The sequence below is a fragment of the Tachysurus vachellii genome, chromosome 15, assembly GCF_030014155.1.
Source record: "Tachysurus vachellii isolate PV-2020 chromosome 15, HZAU_Pvac_v1, whole genome shotgun sequence".
NCBI classification, from domain to species: Eukaryota; Metazoa; Chordata; class Actinopteri; order Siluriformes; family Bagridae; genus Tachysurus; species Tachysurus vachellii.
Genome location: NC_083474.1, coordinates 4,793,154 through 4,815,608, shown reverse-complemented (window position 1 = coordinate 4,815,608; position 22,455 = coordinate 4,793,154). Strand labels below are relative to the sequence as shown.

General features: G+C 35.9%; 1 protein-coding gene across 1 annotated transcript in view; it reads left to right on the top strand.

Annotated features, from left to right (window-relative positions):
• The window catches only part of LOC132858505 (dynein heavy chain domain-containing protein 1), a 33,445-nt gene that overhangs the window by 3,271 nt on the left and 7,719 nt on the right, over positions 1–22,455 (top strand). The window contains 34 exon segments of the mRNA XM_060888885.1: positions 1–131; positions 213–367; positions 864–1,067; positions 1,267–1,377; positions 1,476–1,632; positions 4,467–4,712; positions 5,570–5,713; positions 5,827–5,947; positions 6,103–6,329; positions 7,312–7,555; positions 7,917–8,074; positions 8,158–8,277; positions 8,376–8,652; positions 8,745–8,872; positions 8,962–9,160; positions 9,318–9,409; positions 9,546–9,774; positions 9,903–10,028; positions 10,120–10,217; positions 10,315–13,474; positions 15,159–15,252; positions 15,358–15,550; positions 15,990–16,269; positions 16,379–17,936; positions 18,123–18,331; positions 18,496–18,688; positions 18,796–18,898; positions 19,092–19,241; positions 19,380–19,571; positions 19,684–20,115; positions 21,144–21,561; positions 21,662–21,748; positions 21,896–22,072; positions 22,189–22,367. The exon segment at positions 1–131 is cut by the window's left edge and continues 246 nt beyond it. Of these exon segments, the coding sequence (XP_060744868.1) occupies positions 1–131; positions 213–367; positions 864–1,067; positions 1,267–1,377; positions 1,476–1,632; positions 4,467–4,712; positions 5,570–5,713; positions 5,827–5,947; positions 6,103–6,329; positions 7,312–7,555; positions 7,917–8,074; positions 8,158–8,277; positions 8,376–8,652; positions 8,745–8,872; positions 8,962–9,160; positions 9,318–9,409; positions 9,546–9,774; positions 9,903–10,028; positions 10,120–10,217; positions 10,315–13,474; positions 15,159–15,252; positions 15,358–15,550; positions 15,990–16,269; positions 16,379–17,936; positions 18,123–18,331; positions 18,496–18,688; positions 18,796–18,898; positions 19,092–19,241; positions 19,380–19,571; positions 19,684–20,115; positions 21,144–21,561; positions 21,662–21,748; positions 21,896–22,072; positions 22,189–22,367 (10,592 nt within the window).

Here is a 22,455-nt window from a genome sequence, read left to right as displayed (position 1 = left end):
CAGACTCCGTATGGACAGAGGGACCCTGTCTGATATCATCAGCTCTCACTGCTGATATTCCTCTTAAAGTAATGAAACACCCACAGACATTAAAGACAGAGTAAGTCATGGAAAATGAACATTATCTCATTGTAAACAATTTGGATTTCATGATTTTATGTGTTGTGTGGTCAGCATTGTCTAATCTATTGTTTTTAAGCTCTTTAGATAAGGCTGACTCAAAACAAGGCTCCACAGAAAGAAAAGAGACTAAGACCAAGTGCAGGCCTTGTACTGGTATTGAGGTGTTTGAGATCTTTACACAAAAGAAACACCTGGGAGGCATCCAGTTTCACCATCTGAAGGTTTCTGATGAGGGTCCATATAGGTAATCCTTTTTCTTATTTGTTTTTATTTCTCCTGTTGTATCCTTTTTCACTAAACAGAAGAGTTTCAGTCCATCTGAAGATTTTAGTGAGTTTAATCAGCTGATAAATGTCTGATACAATTTATGCAAATTCCACGGAAAGGTAGCAAAATAATTCGTCAGAACTATACCATTAACAATTTGACAGACTCTTAACAGAAATGTATTAAGGAATCAATATGCATATACAAATAGGGATTGTTTAAGAATTGCAGATTACTTCAATCAAAATATAACCTACATTTCAATAGTTTATTAGCTTGTTCTGTTAGGGAAGTGGATGATCATGGCTCTAAGCCAGAAGGGGGTAAATTTCAGTAAGTTTGAAGACTGTATGAGAGCAAATCTGTGCTCTTGAGCAAGATCATCAAGTCTCAGCAGCTTAGCTATGAGCTTAAATTCTGCCTGTAAATCAGTTTGGATAAAAACCATTGTGTAAAATTGAGCTTTTTTCCAGACCCTATGATCTGCATGTGGTCCCGTACAACAAAGCAGGTCCAGATCATTACATCTTTTCACCCACCTCAGTGATTCATGTGAAGGATGGCTGTAGTGTTGGGGTCTTGAATCTAGCAGAGTGGTATCGTGAAGCAGTACTATGGAAAGCTCTGAGAGATATACCATTTTTCAGAGACTATCTACTATATAAAACTTTCACAAGGTGAATGATCAATGACTTCATCTTTTAAAACTTTTTCTGCTTTTTGTTCTTCAGCAACATTCATACAAATGTGGGATTTAATCTCAATAAGTTTTTTTTTAGATGTTAACAGCTTTTCATTATCAGTGGTTGATTTGAATTTTTGGTTTTGTTAACCTAACCTACTTATTTGAATATTTGTTGTTGTTGTTTTTTTCAGATGGCACAGAAATGTGTGTCACGTCTCATTTCAACGCAAGTGTAAACACCTTCAATCTCAGTTACTTATAGCTGTCCCCCAATTCAGAGAAGGTTTATTTCATTTGACCAGGTGTTAAATCTTTGGACATTTCATCTCTCCTCATCGCATTCACTGGAGCCTTGCATGGCAATTTGTTTGACATATTTTCCCATATTTTATTGTTATAGACTCACAGAAAAGCTCAAAGAGGTGCACTGGCTACCACAAGATGAGTCACAAACATACACACTTACAGAATTTCAGACCACACTGATGAAAAGCAATCAACAATCTCAAAGCTTCCTAGAGAAATTCTTACATTACTGTTCTGTGATTCTGACTACGGTAATTTCATATTTCATTATAATAGATATCTACTAATTAACAGAACCCATGCTTATAATTAGTGGTATGTTTACTGAGACTGTAGCCATTTTAAAAAAACAACTCTCTTCCTCAATATGCTAATGTAAAGGAATCCAGAATATGGAGTTGCACATTAATAAAGTATTAGGTGAATAAATAGGTGAACAAAGTGAACAATTTAACTATTAAATTGTTGGATTTGAATATGTTGAGGCCATCTTCCATTTCTGCACATGCATACAAAGCATAGTTATCATGCTACCTGGAGATAGCTTTAGCAGGGACTGTCATTACCCCCCTTTCCATAGATATATACACTAGAATTCGCCTCGGGTACGGCAGTACATTGGAACGAATGCGTCAATAGAGTCGCCATCTTGGTACAGGGGACCCCCTCCTCTTAATGCATCAGCGTCAATTTAGGCAAAGAAATAAAATCACCATAAATCATCATGAATGCGATTTTCTAGGATTTTTTTTGGTTAGTTCCAACGGTCAGACATGTATTTATCATTTATCACAAGTCATTTATCATCATTTGATATTAAGATAATCTACTTTTTCAAAATATAATGCATTGTGCTAGTAGGTGTAAGTTTATTACTTACATTCTATCACTTGAGTAAACTTCAAATGAACAATCACTACTTACCTTATAGCCTACTGCATGCAACACTGCTACAATGCTGTGACTATACATGTTAATTTAAACATTTAAATTGTATTGGTTTATTAAATATGATACACAAATTTGAGAAGAACATAATGTGAAAGTTAGACATTTGAGGTGCCAAAGACCGTTCAGTCTTTTATTTATTCTTTTCCTGCAATACTTTCGCAACATTAAATAAGTAAAGTCACATAAACCAAAAAAAAAAAAAACACAGTTTGACTTTGAGGCTGAACTGCCAACCTAACTGGTGACATCCTTCCAGGACTGTCAGCTGAATTAACCATTTAAAACTAAGTGTTTAGTATCCCTGCAACAACAAACGACCTTACACTTTAAAATCCAAACCCTTTTCAGGCATAATGTCATTAAATATGTCCTTAAGTGAAGTAACTTGATACAAGAGCATTCTGCTTGTGTTAAGTCCAGGACAATCTAATAAATTATGTTTGACAGATAAGGGAATCTTACAGAACATACATAAAGTTGGGACTTTTCACCCTTAAGCAAAAAAAAAAAAGCATGGGTCAATTTTTAATGTCCTTATTAAGAATCTACAAACATTGTCGGTTTTCCTAACTGTCAAAAACTAATGGGTAACTAGCATGGATTAGCTACGGTCGTTAACCAAGGACTGAAACAAATAACCAGAAATATAATTTCCTAACATTCAATATCATAAAACACATTGTCACCTGTGAAATGTAATCCCTTGCTGTCTGGTTTTTATATTTTGTTCGTTTGAACATCCAAATGCAGCACAGAAGTCCGGCATTGTCCATGCATTTGAAGTACAAGAACCCTGTACAAAGATGGTGGCGGTTTTGACGCATTTTTTCGGGCCCCAAGGCAACATCTATGTATAGATATCTATGCCCCCTTTCAAGCACAATCAGACATGTTGCTTAAAAGCAAAGTACTTCTCTATAAACATGTAAAATTCACCATAATAATTTAGGAAGATGATCACAAGTAATAATCACAAGAACATCGCTCTCATGAGCTCTATGATTTGACTATACGCAAGTTAGCATTGCATGATAAAAGTAGCCATACCACACAATATCTTTAACATAATGATTTATGATGATGTTCATGAGTGCTTCTACTGTGCTTTTTTCTTTGTAAAGGGAAAAAATCTTTATTCATAAAAAAGGTCTGGCCAATCAAATCATTCCAATCTTTATACAAATTGCAGATATATTTGATCTAAAACTCTAAACAACACTATTATAATTGCAAAAAAATTAACCTGAATAAATGATATGAGATGTTTTTCCACCTTTACTGATAACTGACAAAATATAAGATAAAAACAAATAGAAACATTTTAGGGGAAAAAGAAAAAGAAATGTGCAGTAACCTGCTTGAATAAGTGCATTCCCCTAAACTAATAGTTTGTCCTAGCACCTTTTGCTGATAGTACAGAACTCAGTGTTCTTGACTAAAATTTTTCCAAATCTTGATTTGTCAATATTATTCCATGCAAAAATATTTCTGAGGTAGTAAATTATGATGGTGATCTCTCGAGAAAAGGCTTCCAACTTACCGCCTACTTCTTATTCCAGACATGTGAAGAATCATTATGATTGTTATAAAAGATCATTGAGATCATTGAGTAACCAATACTTGTCAGATATTGCAGCAGCATTTTAATATTCCCTGATTTGGTTTTCTTCTTGTCTTTTGCTGATTTTGTAGAGACATCATGTTCATTTGTACTCAATGTCCATGTTATTTGTAGTAGGAAGAAATAATAATAATTTAAAAAAAACAACACAATTATACTTTTGAGCAATATGTGATAAATATGAAGTGTGTGCATGATGCTCTGTGAAGAACTGGAGTGAATTTATTCTTCAGCCAACCCTAGCCAGTCATTACTAAAGATGGAAGAATGAGCAAATGAATTAAAATATTTTTAGTAAGTTCCTAGATGTACAACATCCACTTTTAATATTTCCACAATTTCTAAAGCTTTTTTCAATCTTCTTGATAGTTAAGTTAATTTTAAGAAATTTAGGTTCACTTTAATAAATGGTTTCTGGAGTGACAGACAGGATTATGCTAGCTTTAGCTAAAATGTAGCATTTTCTTTTACAAACCATACGTTTCACCATAGACACTGACTGGCTCTCTTTAGGTACAGGAGACCTGCTATAAAACATACCAGGAAATACACCAACAAGTGGAAGAGTTGAGTCAAAGCAACAAGCCTTTGCATCTACAGCATTCCTTGAACAGAAGCCTTCACAAAAAGCTGAACCAGACTGGTCAAGTCCTACACAGGCTGGGAAACTTTAAAGCTCTTATGAACTGCATGATTGTACAAAACCTTGTTTCTGTCATTCACAGTGGGCTCATGATCTATCTTAATAAGATTTTGAAGGTAAAACTTTGTTCTGCTCATGATATGTTACACTCATGTTTAATGTTACATTCATTAGATATTAGTTGGAGGTGAATGATTGTTACATCATAGGCCTTGGTCAATGATAATGTCATTCATGAAACAGAGTGGAATGGATCTCATGTCACTGAAGGCTTATTATAGCTTATTTTTGATATGTTTATTTTGCAGCAGGCCATAATCATACTCACTGGTGATGCAGTCTTTATTTACACAGTGCGTTGCCAGTTTGAAAAGAATTAATGGGAGCATGAGGAGTATTTTATATTAATTACTTTAGATTAAATTAACTCCTGGAAATATGCTCATATTGATATACTTAATCAAGCCTTATCTATGACTGAGATTACCCACTATTAAATAAAACAATTTTTTTCCCACAGTAGTCAGATGCTTTTTGATAATCATGTAACAAATCTAGATGGCTTTTGACTTTTTTAAATATCCTAAATAGCAAACAAACTGATGTGGCTTTCTAACAACAGTGATAGACCATCTATCATTATACTATGTATTTAACTAAATGTTTGGTCTTTTCTTTATTTTCTCTGGCTGCATTTACTGTAAGTAATCATAAGTGATTCTGCCTTCAGGCCTGCACTGAATTAAGAAAGCTGAACATTAACAGAATATCTGCAAAATAACTAAAGAAAAATGATGATGATGCTGTTTTTGGATATACAGTATGTTTGACTAATGTAAATAAATATATACATAAATAAAGAAACATTACATGTATGTCTTATTCCAGCATTAGCTGGTTGTATAATTTCTAGTATATAATATAGGTGTCAGATGTGTCACCTATTTTTCTCTCTGTTTGTTAAACTTTACAGAGGGAAGAGAAAAATCAGTACAGTCTTTTCCAGACAGAGCTGACATTTGGAGGAGATGGTCAGCTTATCCTGGTTCCATCTATGGACCTGTTTCAGGATTTGCTGCTGAGAGCATTGCAGTCTGTAGTTGGCTCTACTTTACAGGTAAAAAAAAATCTTTGCGTATTTTAAGGTCAGTGACAGTTCCTGTTCAGCTTTCATGCAAATCCCTGCTCTTTAAACCACTAATAAAGGTTGGTTAATACCTTTACATTTAGGTTGTTGATGCCAGCAATAATTCACCGGATTCTGAAGATTCTTTGACTGCTGGCTTCTCTTTTCCACAACCTACAACAAGCCCTGGCATTACAATTAACCCAAGTGTTCCTATCAGGAGAGGTGACACAAATTCTTAACTTTTGCTTTTATATAAAAATAACCATTCAACTTCTTGTAAATAAAACAATGATTCTGGAATTCCACTGAAAGTAGATCTCAATAATCATCAGATTTTTTTGTCCGAAATTATTTATTATAAGATGGGTTACTTTCAGCATGTAAACAGAGTGGATCTGCACTCACAAGTACTGGCAGTTTTCCCAATAAGGAGGAGTCTTATGTTACGTCAAAGATTGTGCTTCCCAAACTGAGCTTGTGTAGTCTTCAGGGTCAGAAACTGCAAAGACAGGTCTTTCATCTGTCTACAAAAAAGCTTGAATGGCACCTGCACCACCATGCTGGTGCACAGGAAGTTGAAAAACAGCAAGGAAGACTTGTACAGGTAATGAAAGCAACTTGCTTGTTTAAATAAAACTGCATGGGGCTATCTTGCTATATGAAAATGTCAATAGTTATCTTTAAGCTGTGGGATGCAACCTATTAGGTCCCTGTTTTCTGGCACTATTTCTGGCTCAGGAGTTGTTTTCACTTGTATATAGTTTGTCCCACCTGTTTCTTCTGGTGTATTTAGTTACTTGTAGAAATGTAGTGATATAGATGACAGATGCGACAACTGTAATAGGTTCTGGAGTAATATTAACAAAAAGAATGAAATCTCTATGTGTAAATTAAATCTAGTTTGCTTAGCTTGGCTATTAATTTGACTGTTCTAGTTGTTGTTAATCTGATCTCTGATAAATAATGTTGAACAAAAAAAATTAAGCCACAAAGGCCCTTCTCACACACAGTAGTGGTTAATCCTCATGGACAGGAATTTGTATAAATATCCATTATTATAAACTATTAAAATGACTGAGTATATCATCAAGATATTGCTATGCTTTGTAAAAGTAATCATATAAATGATTGGTGATATTCAAAAGAGTAACTCATTTACATAATGGGTCATTTTGATTTGAACAAAACACAAAAATTTACCTCCGATAAAACAATACACCTAAGATTAAGCATTAGCAGATTTTGTGCTAAGAGGGATATAGGTGATATCCACAGAATAGATAGTGGAAACTGCTGATAGTAAAAGAAAGTAAAAGCCATACATAGTTATGTATCCAGTCTCAGTCCATGATATTGATAAAATTTTCATTGTAGAGTAAGATTTAGTTTTAATCTTAAGTCTCACCCCCTCCCCTGTCTTGTGCTGTTATCATGTACATACCCTTTTTTGTCTAGTTTCTTTTCAAAATAGTACATGTTTCTAACGTAGCCCTGATAAACAACTGGTGTTTCTTTGACCTCTGCATTTCTACACACATTTTACTTCCTGTATGTTTCTGATCTAAATAAATCTGATCCTGATCTAGGAAGCCCTCCAAGAGATCCAACAACTGTGTGAAAGGCATACCTGTTTGGTAGATGCTTATTTGTTTGCCAGTCAGAGGAACCCAGCTGCACTGGAAAACATGAGAGGATGGCCTGCTTCTAAATATAAGGAACACATTCAGATGATACAGTACTGGATCAATAAAGTACACCATGTTCCTGCTGCTTTTACCACATCCAATAAGCTCATCACTATTAACTGTTCACATATCCAAGAGAGGCTAGGTGTGTTAGTTAAATTACACATACCATATACAACTATGTGACAAATTATAAAAAATAAAAATTGATGGAGAAAAAATAAGTACATATTTACATTAAAGAATTAACTAATCTGTGGTATGGAAAGAAATGCTGAGCAGTTTCAAAATCACTCAATCTCATTTCAGCATGTATGGGACATTTTGGGCTGCTGTGTTGGAATCAAAGCTGTTCTGTTGGCTTGTTGCTTTGCTAAGACACTGATGTTTTTCTTTCAATTTGTCACCTGACTGTATCTATAATTTTTTTTTCTGGTTAGTATTAGGTTAGTATTTCTGGAGAACGATTTTGTTTTAGTGATTTACTTTTTAATCTTCTCCAACAGAGCCCTTACTGGACATCATGGAAAAGGATGTTTTAAATTTCCTTTCAGAGGACCTGTGGTTATGTGGAAACTTTTTGACAAATGATCTGAAGAAATTTATGGAATGCCATAAACTTGCGCCAACCGACCTAAATGAGTTTGCAAATTATGTTAGCATGGTATTTACTTAAGTATTTGTTATTTTCACTTGTTATGCCTTTAGCCTGCCAGAATCTAAAAGAGAATTTGCTTTTATGTGCAGGTAAAAAAATACAAGGAAAATGATATGCATCAAAAGCTAGAAAACCTGTCCTCCCTTCAAGAAACTATTCAGCTGAATTTTAGAAAAATGACACCTGAGGAAGTTACATTGATTGAAGAGGTATGGAGCCTGATCTCAGAGTTTATGAATACATTGAAATAGAATCATTTTATTTAAAACACATTGTCCTACACACCATGTATTTTTTACTGTTGTAGACATTTGCCCTGTCGAATCAGCTTGGTCCTCTGCTGAGGATAGCAACAGAAAGAGTCATGCAGCAAACGCCATCCATGATTAACACTCTGGACAACACATTTTCTTCCCTGACTAAACAACTAGAAAATCTGGTCTCCAGTGCTACCACTGGCCCTTATCTGGACCTAAGCCAGAATTCTGCACAAATAATTCCTGAACTGAGGTTAAAATATAGACAGCTGCATATAATAAGTGCACAACTGAATGAGCTGAGTGAGACCAACCAAAGTCTGAGAGGTAGAAGGGCTGGCCTAATATTTTGACCATTATTTTGCTACAGTAGGTTTGAATATTTGAAATTTCAATCATGTATCAATAACTCTTTTTAGGCCAGCCATTTGACCTCTCATTTGTAATGACAGCCAAGCAGAATATGGAAGCACGCAAAGAGCTCTGGGAACTAAAAGACATATCCACTGCAAAGATTCAGGAATGGAGCCTCATTCTGTTTAGCCAGGTGTGTAATCCTGTGTGTGTCACTGTACCGGCTGTACCGTCTTTCCTTAACTTGATCTTTTAAGTAGCATTTTAATTGTCCTTTGGCAGTTTGTAGTATCCGAAGCCCAGGATAAGTTAAATGAATGGCTTCAGAGAGCAAATTCTGTAGCAAAAGTCATCTCCCCTTCTGATGAAATGCTTCAAGACACTGTATGTGTTTTTGAGAAGTTCAGCCAGCAGCTCTCACTAATAGCCAAACTAAGCAGCCCTACAATGAAGCACAAACACTGGGCAAACATATTTAAAGGTAAGAAAAAAAACTTTTTTACACAATGATGGACAGAAATAATTTTTATAGTCAATGATCCCATGTTAACCACTTAAACAATTGCTGTTAAATTTTCCTTAGTGTATCACATTATTTTACATTCTCTCATTCATTATTAATATCCTCCTCAAAATAGAAGTGGACCTGCTAGTTGACCAAGAACAGAACCTAACTGTAGGTGATCTTATGTCCAGAAAATTGTTGGAGCATCAACATAAAATTAGCAAGGTCTGATAACACTTCTGCATCTAAATAATCTAAAATCTAAAAATATGATACCATGATACAAATAATCACATTGTTTAATAATTTTTTTATTTGATATAATTTTTTTTCTATTTCTTAAATCCATTACACTGTCTAGATCTGCAGTGAAGCCAAAGCTGCAGCAGACATGGAGCAAGCATTCCAGAGGCTTCAGCAGAGCTGGGAAGGAACAGTATTCAGACTTACAAAGTTCATTCATAACGTCTGTCAGATGAACAATCCACAGTATGGAGCAACACAACAGCTAAAGCCTTCTGTAGACATTGAGCTGACCCAAAAAGATTCACAACAGAATTCCTGTGGCAGAGAAACTTTTACCATAATGGGTACACAATGAAAAGAATCTCTATTCTATATTATAGATGTTTTGTTGAAAGGATTTTTTTATTTATCAGTTTTGCAAACAATCTGTCTATACCTGCACTCCATAGAGTTTAACTGTCTCTCTGATTAGAACTAGAAATTCTGATGGCCCAGGCTGAGGACAGTGTTATGTCTCTGTCCAGCATGCTTATGTCTCCTCATATCTGTGATTTGAAAAGGGAGGTAGAAATGTGGCTCTGTCTCTTGCAGGAACTTGGTATGTATACAAAAATCAATAGTTAATAGTTAAATAATTTCTTTAACTTGCTGGTAGGTTTGTGTATGTATTTATCTTTTTTTAATAATAGGGGAGCTTCTAGATTTTTGTGAAAGATATCAACAAAAGTGGACATTCCTTAGCAGAATTTTTAATGAAATGTCTATTAGTTCAAGAAACATAGAGCTGGTAAGTTTCTGTATTATTATATTAATAGAATATATGGTAGATATGGCTGTGTTTAGGGCATTACATGTACTATTAATTAATGATTGCTGTATTGCAGATAAAGAGGTTTTCCCCAGTGGACAAGATGTTTCGTGAACTGATCCAGGCTATTTCAAGAGACCCACTTGTGCTGAACTTTGTTAGACTGAGGAAGACTGGAGATACAGATTGTGACTTTCATGGGCAATGTTTACGCATTATCCTCATGAAAGGGCTCACAGAAATGGATGAAATTTGCAGTCAATTATTGTATCTTCTAGACTCAGCACGCCATGAGTTCCCCAGACTGTGCTTTCTCAGTGATAGTGAGATGATAGAACTTCTCTCGCTGCATCCAACACCAACGTCCCTTTTACCATTTGTGCGTAAATGCTTCAGAGGGGTACAGTGGTTTGAGGTTGACCACAATAGTAAAAATGACATGACAAACCAAAACAGTGAGCTAGATCTACCTAGCACTCAGATGTGGATAAATGGTGTATATGGAATGCTAAAGGAACATGTACCCTTTAACTGTCCTCTTAGATTTAAATTAAACCCTGTGGTTTGTCTTGATAATTTGGAGAAAGAATTACATCAAACAGTTAAACAGAAGATTTTGAAATACATTGCTGCAAGACAGTGCCTTGACCTCGGAGAAAACATTCCTGAACAGAATAAAGAAGTTGATGATAATATCTCTACATCAGACCAAGCTTTCCTTTTCATCACATCAGGAAATAAAGAAGAAAAAACTCGAAATGCATATACATCATCGTTTGTTAAGCTAATATCTGAATATCCTCTGCAGTGCATTTTGGTTGGAGAAGAGGTTCAGTGGTATAGTGACATCTGTAATATTTCAGCTCAAAACAAGTGGAAAAGTATTAAAGCACAAAATACAGCAAAACTGCAGAGCCTTTGCAAAGCTGTACAATATATGATTGCAGATTCCTATAATAGCACCTTGGCAAAACAGCACACAGTGACAGCCCTTCGTGCCATAATTCTGTTGATCATGAAGCATTCCCAACAGATTGATGGGCTTGTTGACATTAAAAGCAATCTGGAATCTTCTTTTGAATGGCAGAGACTTATAAAGTACCACCACAGTGTCACTGTTCATGACTGGAGCAATGTTGGTCAGGATACCCCATGCTACAATGAAGACTCTATTTATGTTGATGTCTTTGGGACACAGCTAGCTTATGGTAATGAGTATATAGGGCCCGAAAACTGGATGATGGTGAACACCACTTCAACAGAACGGGCACATTTGGGCATTCTTCTTGCCCTTACTAGTTACAAATGTGCCTTCATTAGTGGACCGCATATGTCTGGGAAACAAAGGACTGCACTTCAGTTGGGATGGGCATTAGGACAACAAGTTATCATGAGGAGGTGTTGTTCAAATACAAGTTTTCCGGTTGTTTGTCAAATGCTGCTTGGTGCTCTTCAAAGTGGTGCATGGCTAGTGCTTAGTTCTGTAGATTCTTTGGAACAAGGGATTTTATCCATGCTTGGGCAGTGTTTGACAGACATACATCAATGTCTGTCAATAATTTTGGAAAATGGACAACAAAATGAGCTTCAAGGTCATAATGATAAGATTGGACCAAATAGCATTGTAAGGAATTTTGTCCAAACGCACAGCAAAATGATGATCGAATGCCAGGTTCTATCTGGAGAGAAAAAAATTTTGGCTAAGCCAAGCTATGGCTGCATCATAATTTCATCGAATGGATACTCAGCTGAAATACCAGAAAATCTGCGCATTACTACAAGACCTGTTTCACTGGTGCAACCAGACTGTAGCATTATTGCAGAGGTTTTGCTGATTTCTTTGGGATTTTCTGAAGCAACTGATATTAGCCGACGTCTAATTTCTCTCCTTGGCCTTGGTAAGGATTTATTTTGCCTTCCAGAATATGTTTGTAGAGACCAGTGTTCCTGGCTGGTACTTCTCAGAAAAGTCATAGATGCTTCTGGAATATATCTGTCTGAATCTCATGAGGATAGAACAACCGATGTAAGCTTCAAAGCATCTGAAAATATATTACAGGACTATCATTTACCCTCTTATAAGCTTACCAGTAAATCTTCCATGTCAAATGCTGTAAGAGAAGAGCAAGCATTAATCAAAGGAATAATGTCTGTGTTATTATCTGCCATCTCTGAACATAATAGAGCCTTTCAGTTCTGCACAATTTTTGAAGAAATGTTCCCAGCAGCAAAATACTGTCCAGATTTTCAATACATTATTGAAGAGAGTGAAAGAAATGCCCTTAGAAATGCCGTCACAGACCAATTGCAACAGACAGCATTTTGTGCTGACTCAGAAATACTTAAGAATGCTTTGACACTGCATCAAACACTCAAGTTTTCTAAGACAGTTGTGATTTTGGGGCCAGCAGGTAGTGGAAAAACAACTTTATATAGAACTCTTGCAGGAGCACTTCGGCGACTTTCAGAAGCATCTGTGGAGGAGAATGTTGCAGATACCAACCTTTTATCACATTCATGTTGGTGCTCAGTTGACACAATGACCTTATTTCCTAATGCTTTGTCACATGAGGAGCTTTTTGGTGCATGCTGTGAACAAACGGGTTCCTGGAGGGATGGTGCCTTCACTAAAGTGTTACGAGACACAGAACGGTATGAGTTTTCTGTTCAGTCTTTAACCCAAATTAAGCAAAAACTTGGCGTGCAAAAAGTTAAATGGCTAGTATTGGATGGCGAACCCTTGACTTGCCCAAAGTGGTTTGACACTTTGAGTACCCTTGGCAACCCTGAAAATCCTTGTCTTTGCCTTTCATCAGGCATGACAATTCATCTATCACAAGTGGGACTTAAAATTCTGGTTGAAGCCACAAGCCTTGGGGAAGCCACTCCATCTGCATTGGCACGGTGCAGCCTGGTATGCATTTCTGGAATCAATGTGTGGAAAAATGTGTGGAAGACTGAAATAGATATGCTCTACAGAGAGCATGTTTTGAACCAGAACACTCTGAAAATGTGGAAGTGTCTGGCTGAAGATCTTTTTTCTAGCACTATAATTTTCCTCAGGCATAAAGGTTTAAACTCTGTAATGACCAGTGAAGGACCTGAAGCCAGTAAATCAAGTCCTGAAATCATTAATGGTTTGCAAGAAGTAACATCATTCATTAAAATACTCCATGCTCTTCTGGGGGATTCTGGAAAGTGTAATGGCTTAAAATCAACATCTAAACAAAAAAGAGGTAAATATTTTTCGATATCTTTGAATTATCTGAATTATTAGAGTAGCAGAAGATGCATCACACTAACATCTAACTAGTTCTATATAATTTTATATTCTTTAAAAAGACAAAAAGAATGTGGTATTTTATTGTGTATTGTTTTTTTAGCACAGCTGTTTAAGCTGTATGAGCCAGGGTACACGATCTCATGCCTGAAACGCTAAATAATCACTATACCCACCTATTTATATTTAATTTCACCCTATCACCCTGCCCTTGTACATTTGGAATGAGAACGGTTCAAGTAGGTTCATGTTTATTTTTCATTTTAGCTCTATCTATATGCCCAAAAATCTTTTAAAAAAATTATTCACGAATTGTAACAGCAAAGAACACAATTTTACTTTTTTATTAACTTCTGAACCAAACAGAAGCCCTTTCTGGAATGCTTTCTATATTCTCTTGAATGTGACTGAGTAAGCAAGCTAGCTTTTGTTTTTAAGGAAAGGTGTCTTTACAGTTGACAGCAATGGCCAATCTAATCTAGTTTGGGGGCTACATTGCAGAAAGAGCAGCAGAATTTGTCAGAATTTGTTATAAAACTGGGAAGCATTTACAGTGCTGCTGCTTGTCAAAATTGTATGTTGTATTTATTCATAATTGCATGTATGATTTTCTGACAGCAGTTTGTATTAATAATTAATTCAATAATATTTAATCATGAGCATTTAAGAGATACAAAAGTGCTTATGAATATATGCTTTCATAAATTGAGCTACCAATCCAAAAAGCTCACAGCACACAGACATCAAATATTATCAATGTTTGCCAGTGTTTCTAGGCCCTAGTTGTAGGGTTACCAACATTTCCTAAGAAATGTCATAATTTTATTCATCAAATTAGAAAATATGATGGCATTAAGCACTTCTCCAGCATCCTCGTTCATTTTGCCTCACAAATGTTCTCTGTTATCTAAACACCTCAAAGATTTCCTCTGTCTACTGTCAGTTTTTTGCTTATTGTCTAGTCACAGATATGCCTTTTTCCATACAATTTAATGAGGGCCATAGCTGAGGACCTGTGAGGTATCTGTTATTCAAGCTAGTATTTATCCTTCTGAACAGTTATGCGAACCTCCCACTCTGTACTTTAATAAAAGATAGACCCACTTTGCAATTTCTCTTCAACTTCTTGCCAATTTCCCACATGAATGAATAGTCTTCATTTCTCAAATCAACAACAGACTGGAGAGTTTCTGACAAAGCTCTTTCTTTCTGGCCATTTCAAAAGCAGCGGCTACAAATATTCATGATTTAAGTAGCACGTCTTGATATAAATATCAGGACATGAAAGCTGTAGTTCTGATCTATCATTTCATATCCATCTTTTCATCTAAAACACAAATGTCTTCAGTGTTTCAGTGTGTATGTAACAAAGATTGTAGGAGCTCGCGTTGCAATTCCAATACAGAGAGGACTGTACTGTATATTAAGAAAAACTCACATTCTGACAGTAGATTGTTTTTTTCCATAGCTAAAGGAACGTTGTTAGCTGCCAGGGGTAGAGTTTCTATTTCTCTCTATGCTGTGCAAAAAAAAAAAAAAAAAAGCATTAATCAGGTGCCAGACCCCAATCTTAAATCTACTGACTTGCCTGCTGATGTATGTTGTTTTTATTTTAATTGTTCATTTGTTTCCCCTGCTAGACAATTCCCTCAAGCTACTGTCCACAGAGCTGCATGCAAGAAACCTCTTTGTGATTGCTTATATTTGGGGTTTTGGTGGGCAGCTGCATCCTAGGTATGCTCAAAATGATCATTTATAAAAAAATAAAAAAATAAAAAAAAATTGAATGGACATCTATTTTGTTCTGCTTAAAATGTTTTGTTACTCTCTTGATTTTAGACACTGGCCACAGTTTGATATTTTTGCACGGGAAGCCTTGTTTAAATGCCGCTACAAAATTGAAGTACCAGTCAAAGGCTCAGTATTTGAGCATTTCTTTAACCTCGGTGATGAAATGTTGGAAGGTGCTACTTGCATGAGCAGTTTCACCAAGACCATGGGCCCACGACATTCCTGCACATCTGTGCCCCAGGTTTGTCTATTTCTACACCATACTGCATCCTTATTCTTTTATTGCTTAATGGTCATTCACTTCCTACCTTCAGATAATAAGGGGGATGTAAACCACAAGAAAAAGTTCCCCAAATATCCATTATTCTGTGATTTAACAAGAGTTTAACGAGTTGGTGAGGCTTCAATACTGGTTATACTGTAGCTTATTATTTTTGTAAGACTCACCACGTGTCAAGTAAAAACATTCGATTTTATTTTTCATTGTTATTGCCTGATTATTCCTAACCCCAGTATCATTTTCATTTAGACTGACTCTAAAATAAGATTTAATCATAGACCTCTTAGCACCATGAAATTAAATCCATGTCACTAGATGTTTATTAAATGTTTAATAAATATAAAAAAATTGAATTTAAAAATATTAAATAGTAACCACATCTTAATCTCTCTCAACACAGTATAAAAAGTATGCATATCTCCTGGACTGTCTATTAAAAGCTCATTATCCAGCATTGCTAGTAGGAGAAGCAGGGTCAGGCAAAACAATACTGTGCAAGACTTTATTGCAAGAAAGACCACATCTGCATGTACCAGCAAGTCCACGTCTATGCTCTGCTGATTTACGCAATATACATGAGAGGATTAGAGGTCGAAAAACATCACTAGACTCAACGGATCCCATCATGTGGCATCAGAGATCACTTCTGTTTATTGATGACTTACATGAACCAGCTTTTGGTATATACTTTAAAATTATTCTTTATTTGGAACCATTTATTCCTTTTTCATCGTACTTTTTGCTTCTATGTAGATTAATGTTTCTTCTGTTTGACTGAATATACAAAAGGTAAACCATCAGCAACATTGGAAACCTTGCGGGAGTGCATATCAAGAGACAGAGTGCAGACTTCAGATGGCTATCACTTTAAGCTGATTAGCTCAGGAGCAGTTAGTTATCTGGGCACTTGCAGGACCCATGGAACACACAAAAGTGGCTTCAGTCAGATTTCCCCACGGCTATTTAGACTGTTTGCTATCTTGGTACTTCCTGAAATAACTGCAGATATTCTTTATTCTATCCATTCATCACAATTACAGCAGTGGCTGAGAAATTTTTCATCCATGCCAAGAATTGAAGATATGGCACACTGTATTGTTGCTGCAACCTTTGATGTGTATCTTGCTGTGTGTGAACATTTATCCTCTTCTGTGCACTCTCCCCACATTGTTTTTTCATTATATGACCTTCAAAAAGTATTTCAAGGAATGTTCCTATATCATCCTAAGACCACAAGCCAATACTTTAACCAAAGAAAGCCTAGCTTCAGTGTTAAAAATCTGTCTTCATCTTCCATGCTGGCCTTTGATCCAGCAAGAAACATACTCAGTATTGCCCGTTTGTGGATGCATGAGTGTATGCGCACCTTTGGTGATCGTCTATCCTCAAATGAAGAAAGCCAAGAACTGGTTTCGTTTCTTTCACAAGCATCTGAAAAGAATTTTGGTAGTAAGTTGGTACTTGAATCCCAAATCTTTGGAGAAATGCCTGACCTTGGATGTCAATTTAAAAGCGTGGCTATTGCTGATATAAACCAGCATAAAAATATGACTATGCAGCAAGATAATGTTGAATGTATTGCATCCAGAAAAGTATCTGCTACACCTCCCAAGGTTGTACTGACTAAGGATCAGATGAAACTGAAACTAAAAATGACTGAATCAGAGTGCTCTGAGGAGCTAAGCAGCTCTACTTGTATAGCAGCATATGGAAAAACTCATACCATCTCTATTTGGCTTCAGCAGCTACTGCATGAAATTAGTTCTTCTATCCATGATGTGGTTTTCAGCCCAGAATTTAGCAAAGTCTACGTCTATAAAGCAAAGAACCAGTTAAACCACAACGTAGTGTACCAGGAGAGAGACCTGAATGTGTTGATAAAACAGCTGACTAACATTGTAAAAAGCAAAGAAGCAACAGAAAATTACTGCAAATATGCTAAATTTGCTGTGTACCATAAAAGAGTACAACAGCTTATTCATATCCTGCGTGCCTTGCTTATACCTAATGGACATGGGATTCTGTTTGGAGCTGCCAAGAAAACAGGGCGAAAGACAACATTACGCCTAGCAGCTTATTTGACAGGATACCAACTAATTGAAGTCCATTGTGGAAATGAGGTCAAACTAAAAGAGCTGTTAAAAGATGCTCGCTGTCAGATTGACATGCATGGGGAACATGTCGTTTTTATGGTTCATGAAAATACTAGTCAAGCTACCAGGGATGAACTACTGTTGATCATGGAAACTTGGCATCATGTTGATGAAGAACTGAAGGAAGAGAGACCACACATCAGTGCTGTGGTCAAGAATTCATCAGATCAAAGGATTGGCCAGGTCAATAAAAGGTACATTATAAAATATGTATGTTAAATATATGCTTTTAAAAAATGTATTATGCTTCTTTAAGAGAACTGTGGTAATGTATCATATACTATTACCAATTAGTATAATTAATGAGAATGTAATTTACAGAAGTTTCCTCAGCTCCAGTTTCTTAATTTTTGTTGTATATGTTTGCACCTCTGATGCAGGTATCTCAGGAGTAAACAAAGACATATTCATGTGTTTTTGCTACTGCCTCTCACTCAGCACACTTACGAAACAGAAACTGAACAGTCGTCTGTAATTGCACGTCAAATTACTAAGGCTTTAACGCTCTGTTGTTGTGTGGAAGTATACCATCCTTGGAGCACTAAGGCTTTAGTTGAAATTGCCTCTGTTCATCTAAAGGATAGTGTAGGTAAGTAATTTAGAGTGGAAAAACTTTAATCAAGAGATCATTCTAAATATTATTAGTGTCTTTAAAGTTGGGTTTAATACTTTTGTAACTTGATGGGGCAAGTGCAGGCTAAATCTCTTTGTACATTGACAATAAAGGTGCTTTTATTCATTTTTTGTCTTTAGATGACAATAACTTGGTGGCCAGTATTGCTCAGGCAATGGCTGCAATTCACCAGTCTGCTACAAAATATGCCTCAACATTCCTCAATACAATGTATATCCAGCTATTCAGCCCACAGACATATATTGAACTGATAGAAAACTTCCGCCACCTTTGTGACCACCTTAATGAACAACTTAGATCACATGCCAACAAGTGAGCACTGATGATTTGTATACAAATATTTCTACATCATGTGCTTTTGTGATAGATAACTAACACTTTTGAAATGGCCATATTTTTTTCTCTGTCTTACCCCACAGGCTGGCAACAGCTCTGGACCATTTAAATGAGCTGACTTTCACAGCCCAGAATTACAGCCAAGAAGCTTTCAGACTCAAAGTCAAATTTCAAGAGGCTCAAACGGTAAAACCATCTCTATGATATAATATTAAAATATGATGAATTATGAATACAAATACTTATAGCTATTAGAATACCTCAGGTGAATCTGTTCTTCATTTGATTTAAACTGTATTTGAATCTAAGGGCATTTTCCCTTTAACTATGTGACTTGTTCATGTAAACCTGGCTTGTACAACTGTCATTTTTGTTGCAGGAGTTAAGCCAGTTGCAGATGGTCATGGACACTGAGCGTGCAGTCTGTAAACAGACTCATCAGCAGTGTTTATTGGAAGAGAACTGTCTCTCTTATCTACAAGGACAGTTAGATATAGCTGAAAAGCAAAATCAAAATGCCCTCAAAGAGGTTAGGCTAGTGTTTTTTAATTTAGCATGCATTTGGTATTTTTTTCAAAATGTTTGCTTGTTTGTTTGTTTGTTTGTTTGTTTGTTTGTTTGTTTGTTTGTTTGTTGATGGCAACTACGTACCTTGCATTTCTTTTAGGTGACACCACTGTATCAGGCAGCTCTTAAGGCTCTGCTTTCTTTAAATCAGTCAGACCTGGATGAAGTCAGACGCTACAGAAATCCTCCTGATGGAGTGGTCATACTGATGAATGCTATTTGCAGGTTGTTTAATTACCCATGCAATTGGCAAAGTGGCAGGCAACTATTGGGGCAGCCTAATTTCTTACAGGTTGTTAATTACTTACATTGTTATTAGTTATTTACTAATAAAATGTATAGAAAAGAAACTTAAATTTCAGTATTAAAAAGCTAATTTCTCATTTACCTTCTTGCTTCATCAGGAACTGCAATTTTTTGACCACTCAAAGTTGAGCAATGAGTTGTTTGAAGAGTTGGGACAAATTGTACAGGCACCAAACTTCCAGACAGATTTAGTCTGTGATGTAAGCCAGGCTTGTGAATCTTTGTGCAGCTGGGTACGTGCAGTGTACCAGTATGCCTGTGTTAAGCGCTGTATGGCTCCACAGGAAGCTCACAAGAAGCATTTAAATAATTGCATGGCTGAAATCCGTGCACGGCTGCAGGTGGCACGGCTGCAGGAAGAAGCTGCACAAGAAAGACTAGAGGTTATTGAGAAGCAACAGCAGTTTGTCAGAAACAATTTAAAGGCGCTTTCAGCCCAGGTCCAAAAGGTTGAAATCCAAGAAAAAGAGGCTGCTGTCTCTATTAAACAAATAAGCGATTACATTGAGAAATGGAACATGGCTAAAAAGGTAAATAAACATAGTCGATCTTACTTATTTATTTCATGTAATAAAACACATTCCACTATGAAAGTTTTGTAAAAAAACTTTGTATTTATATCTAGTTGTATTAAACATTTCAGAACTTGGCATTGTTTATTTGAACCAACCCATAATTAAGTGATCAGAAATTTTGTAATTTATGTTCCTTGTTGCCCAGGTATTTAATTGACTGATTGACTGTTATACACTTATACATATATATATATATATATATATGTATATATATATATATATATATATATATATATATATATATATATATATATAGAGAGAGAGAGAGAGAGAGAGAGAGAGAGAGAGAGAGAGAGAGAGATTCTATATATAGAATCTATATATAGAGAATCTATCAGAAACATTGCAATCAGAGTATGGTTTATAGCCAGTACAACAATTTGGAATATCCTGAAAAAAAATTTTATAACACTGGTACACTGAGCAACAGACAATTAACAGGTCAGTCAAGGAAAATAACAGCAAAGACAGCAACAGACAATGACATCACTGACAACTTCCACAGGGCAGGGTTGAGGGTATCAGAATCCACCATTCTAAGAAGACTTCAAGAGCAGAAATATAAAGTCTGTAACATAAGATATAAACCAGTCATCAGTATGAACTGTGCATGTTGGAGGTAGTGTCCTGATTTGCTCTTTATTGATGATGTTCAGACTAATTAGGAGGAACTTCCTCATGCTGCAAGACAATAACCCAAAACACACTGTCAACACAATATAGCACCTTAATCCAATATAACATGGATTTCACCTCCTCAAAACAAACAACAGCTGAAAGGAGCTACAACAAAACAACAGAAAACGAGAACAATTTGGTGATGTCAGTGGGTTGCCTACTTGATGGAGTTATTTGCAAACAAATATTAAGTGTTATTTACGTTAATTAATTGTCCTGATATTTTTGGAACAGCAGTATTACAATACTCTTGGAGCGTACTACAAGTTAATTACCCATTGTATTAATCTGTTTGATTTCTGCAGGAAACTGAAATGAACAAGCACACCATTCCAGGAGATGCATTGTTACTAGCTGCTGTACTAACCTATTTGGGTCCATTTGGTCCTGAAATTCGACTGGAATTACTAAAAAAGTGGCACAAAATGTGTCTTACAGGCAAGATTACCATTAGTCCAGAAGATGTAAGAGCATCTTTGATTGATGAACCACAGTTTCTTTCTCCTGAGAATGACAACTTTGCAAATATTCCTGTGGCTATGGAGCTTCACAGGGCTCTGTCACAAGCTCTTGGGAGGGATCAACATCTCATTCAAACGGTGTCTCCCAGTCATGTCTTAAAACTGTTGCTGTGGGGACATAAACCTCTGTGGGCTCACAAATGGGGTTTGCTTACAGACACACAGCAACATAAAGAGCGCAGTTCCCTTACAGGACTGACTGGTGAGTAGCTCTTTTTATGTATTCACTTTAATATTGTTACATATTAAGTTGTGATTTCATTTTTTAGAATATTCAAACCAGTTCCCAGTAAATGCTCGAGGATCACAACAAGATGAAGAGTTTGAGCGCATAGTCTCTGCAGATGACCCAGAATTTATTCACAAAATCAGTGATGGTGCAAAGAAAGGTTGGCAAGTTATTTCAGTCTATTTAGTATAGTTTAATTTAGCACAATTTTCCCCCAAAATATGGTAAAACTGATTATAAAAACTGAAATAAAACTGAAACAATAATGAAATAATGCAATAATGAAAATATTGCTGCACTTAAACAGGTTTGAAAGTTTTGGTTACTGAAATTGAGCTTGCTGTGCCAAGGGAAGACTTCCTCAGTATCTTAGACCGGCCAGGTGGAAATCACATATTTGATGCATTCCATCCAGTCACAGAACTTCACCCGGAATTTTGTCTGTTCCTTAGCACCTCTCTTCCAGCAAAAGTTCTGTTGGATGGTAGGATTTTAACTTAATTGATTGTAACAAAAGTGAATTATATTGATTTGTATTGAAACAGTGGTTATGTAATTATGTCATTAACTTCCATTTCCATTTTCTGTTTTTTTTGTTAGAGATCCACCCCTTAATATTGGCAAAGGTGAAAGTTATAGACCTATCTATAAGCACATCAGAAGTCCAGCATATTATTTTAAGTGACTTAATACATTCTAAGTGTTCAGAACTTTGGTTGAAGCATTGCCAGTTTCAGCGAGATAAACAAGTGCTTCAGGATAAACTTCATGCAGAAGAGGTAAAGAAATAAACAATAATATTTTAAAAAGTTAACAAAAAAATTTAATTTTATTTAAATTTTAATTTCAATAAAAGTTTTTACATTT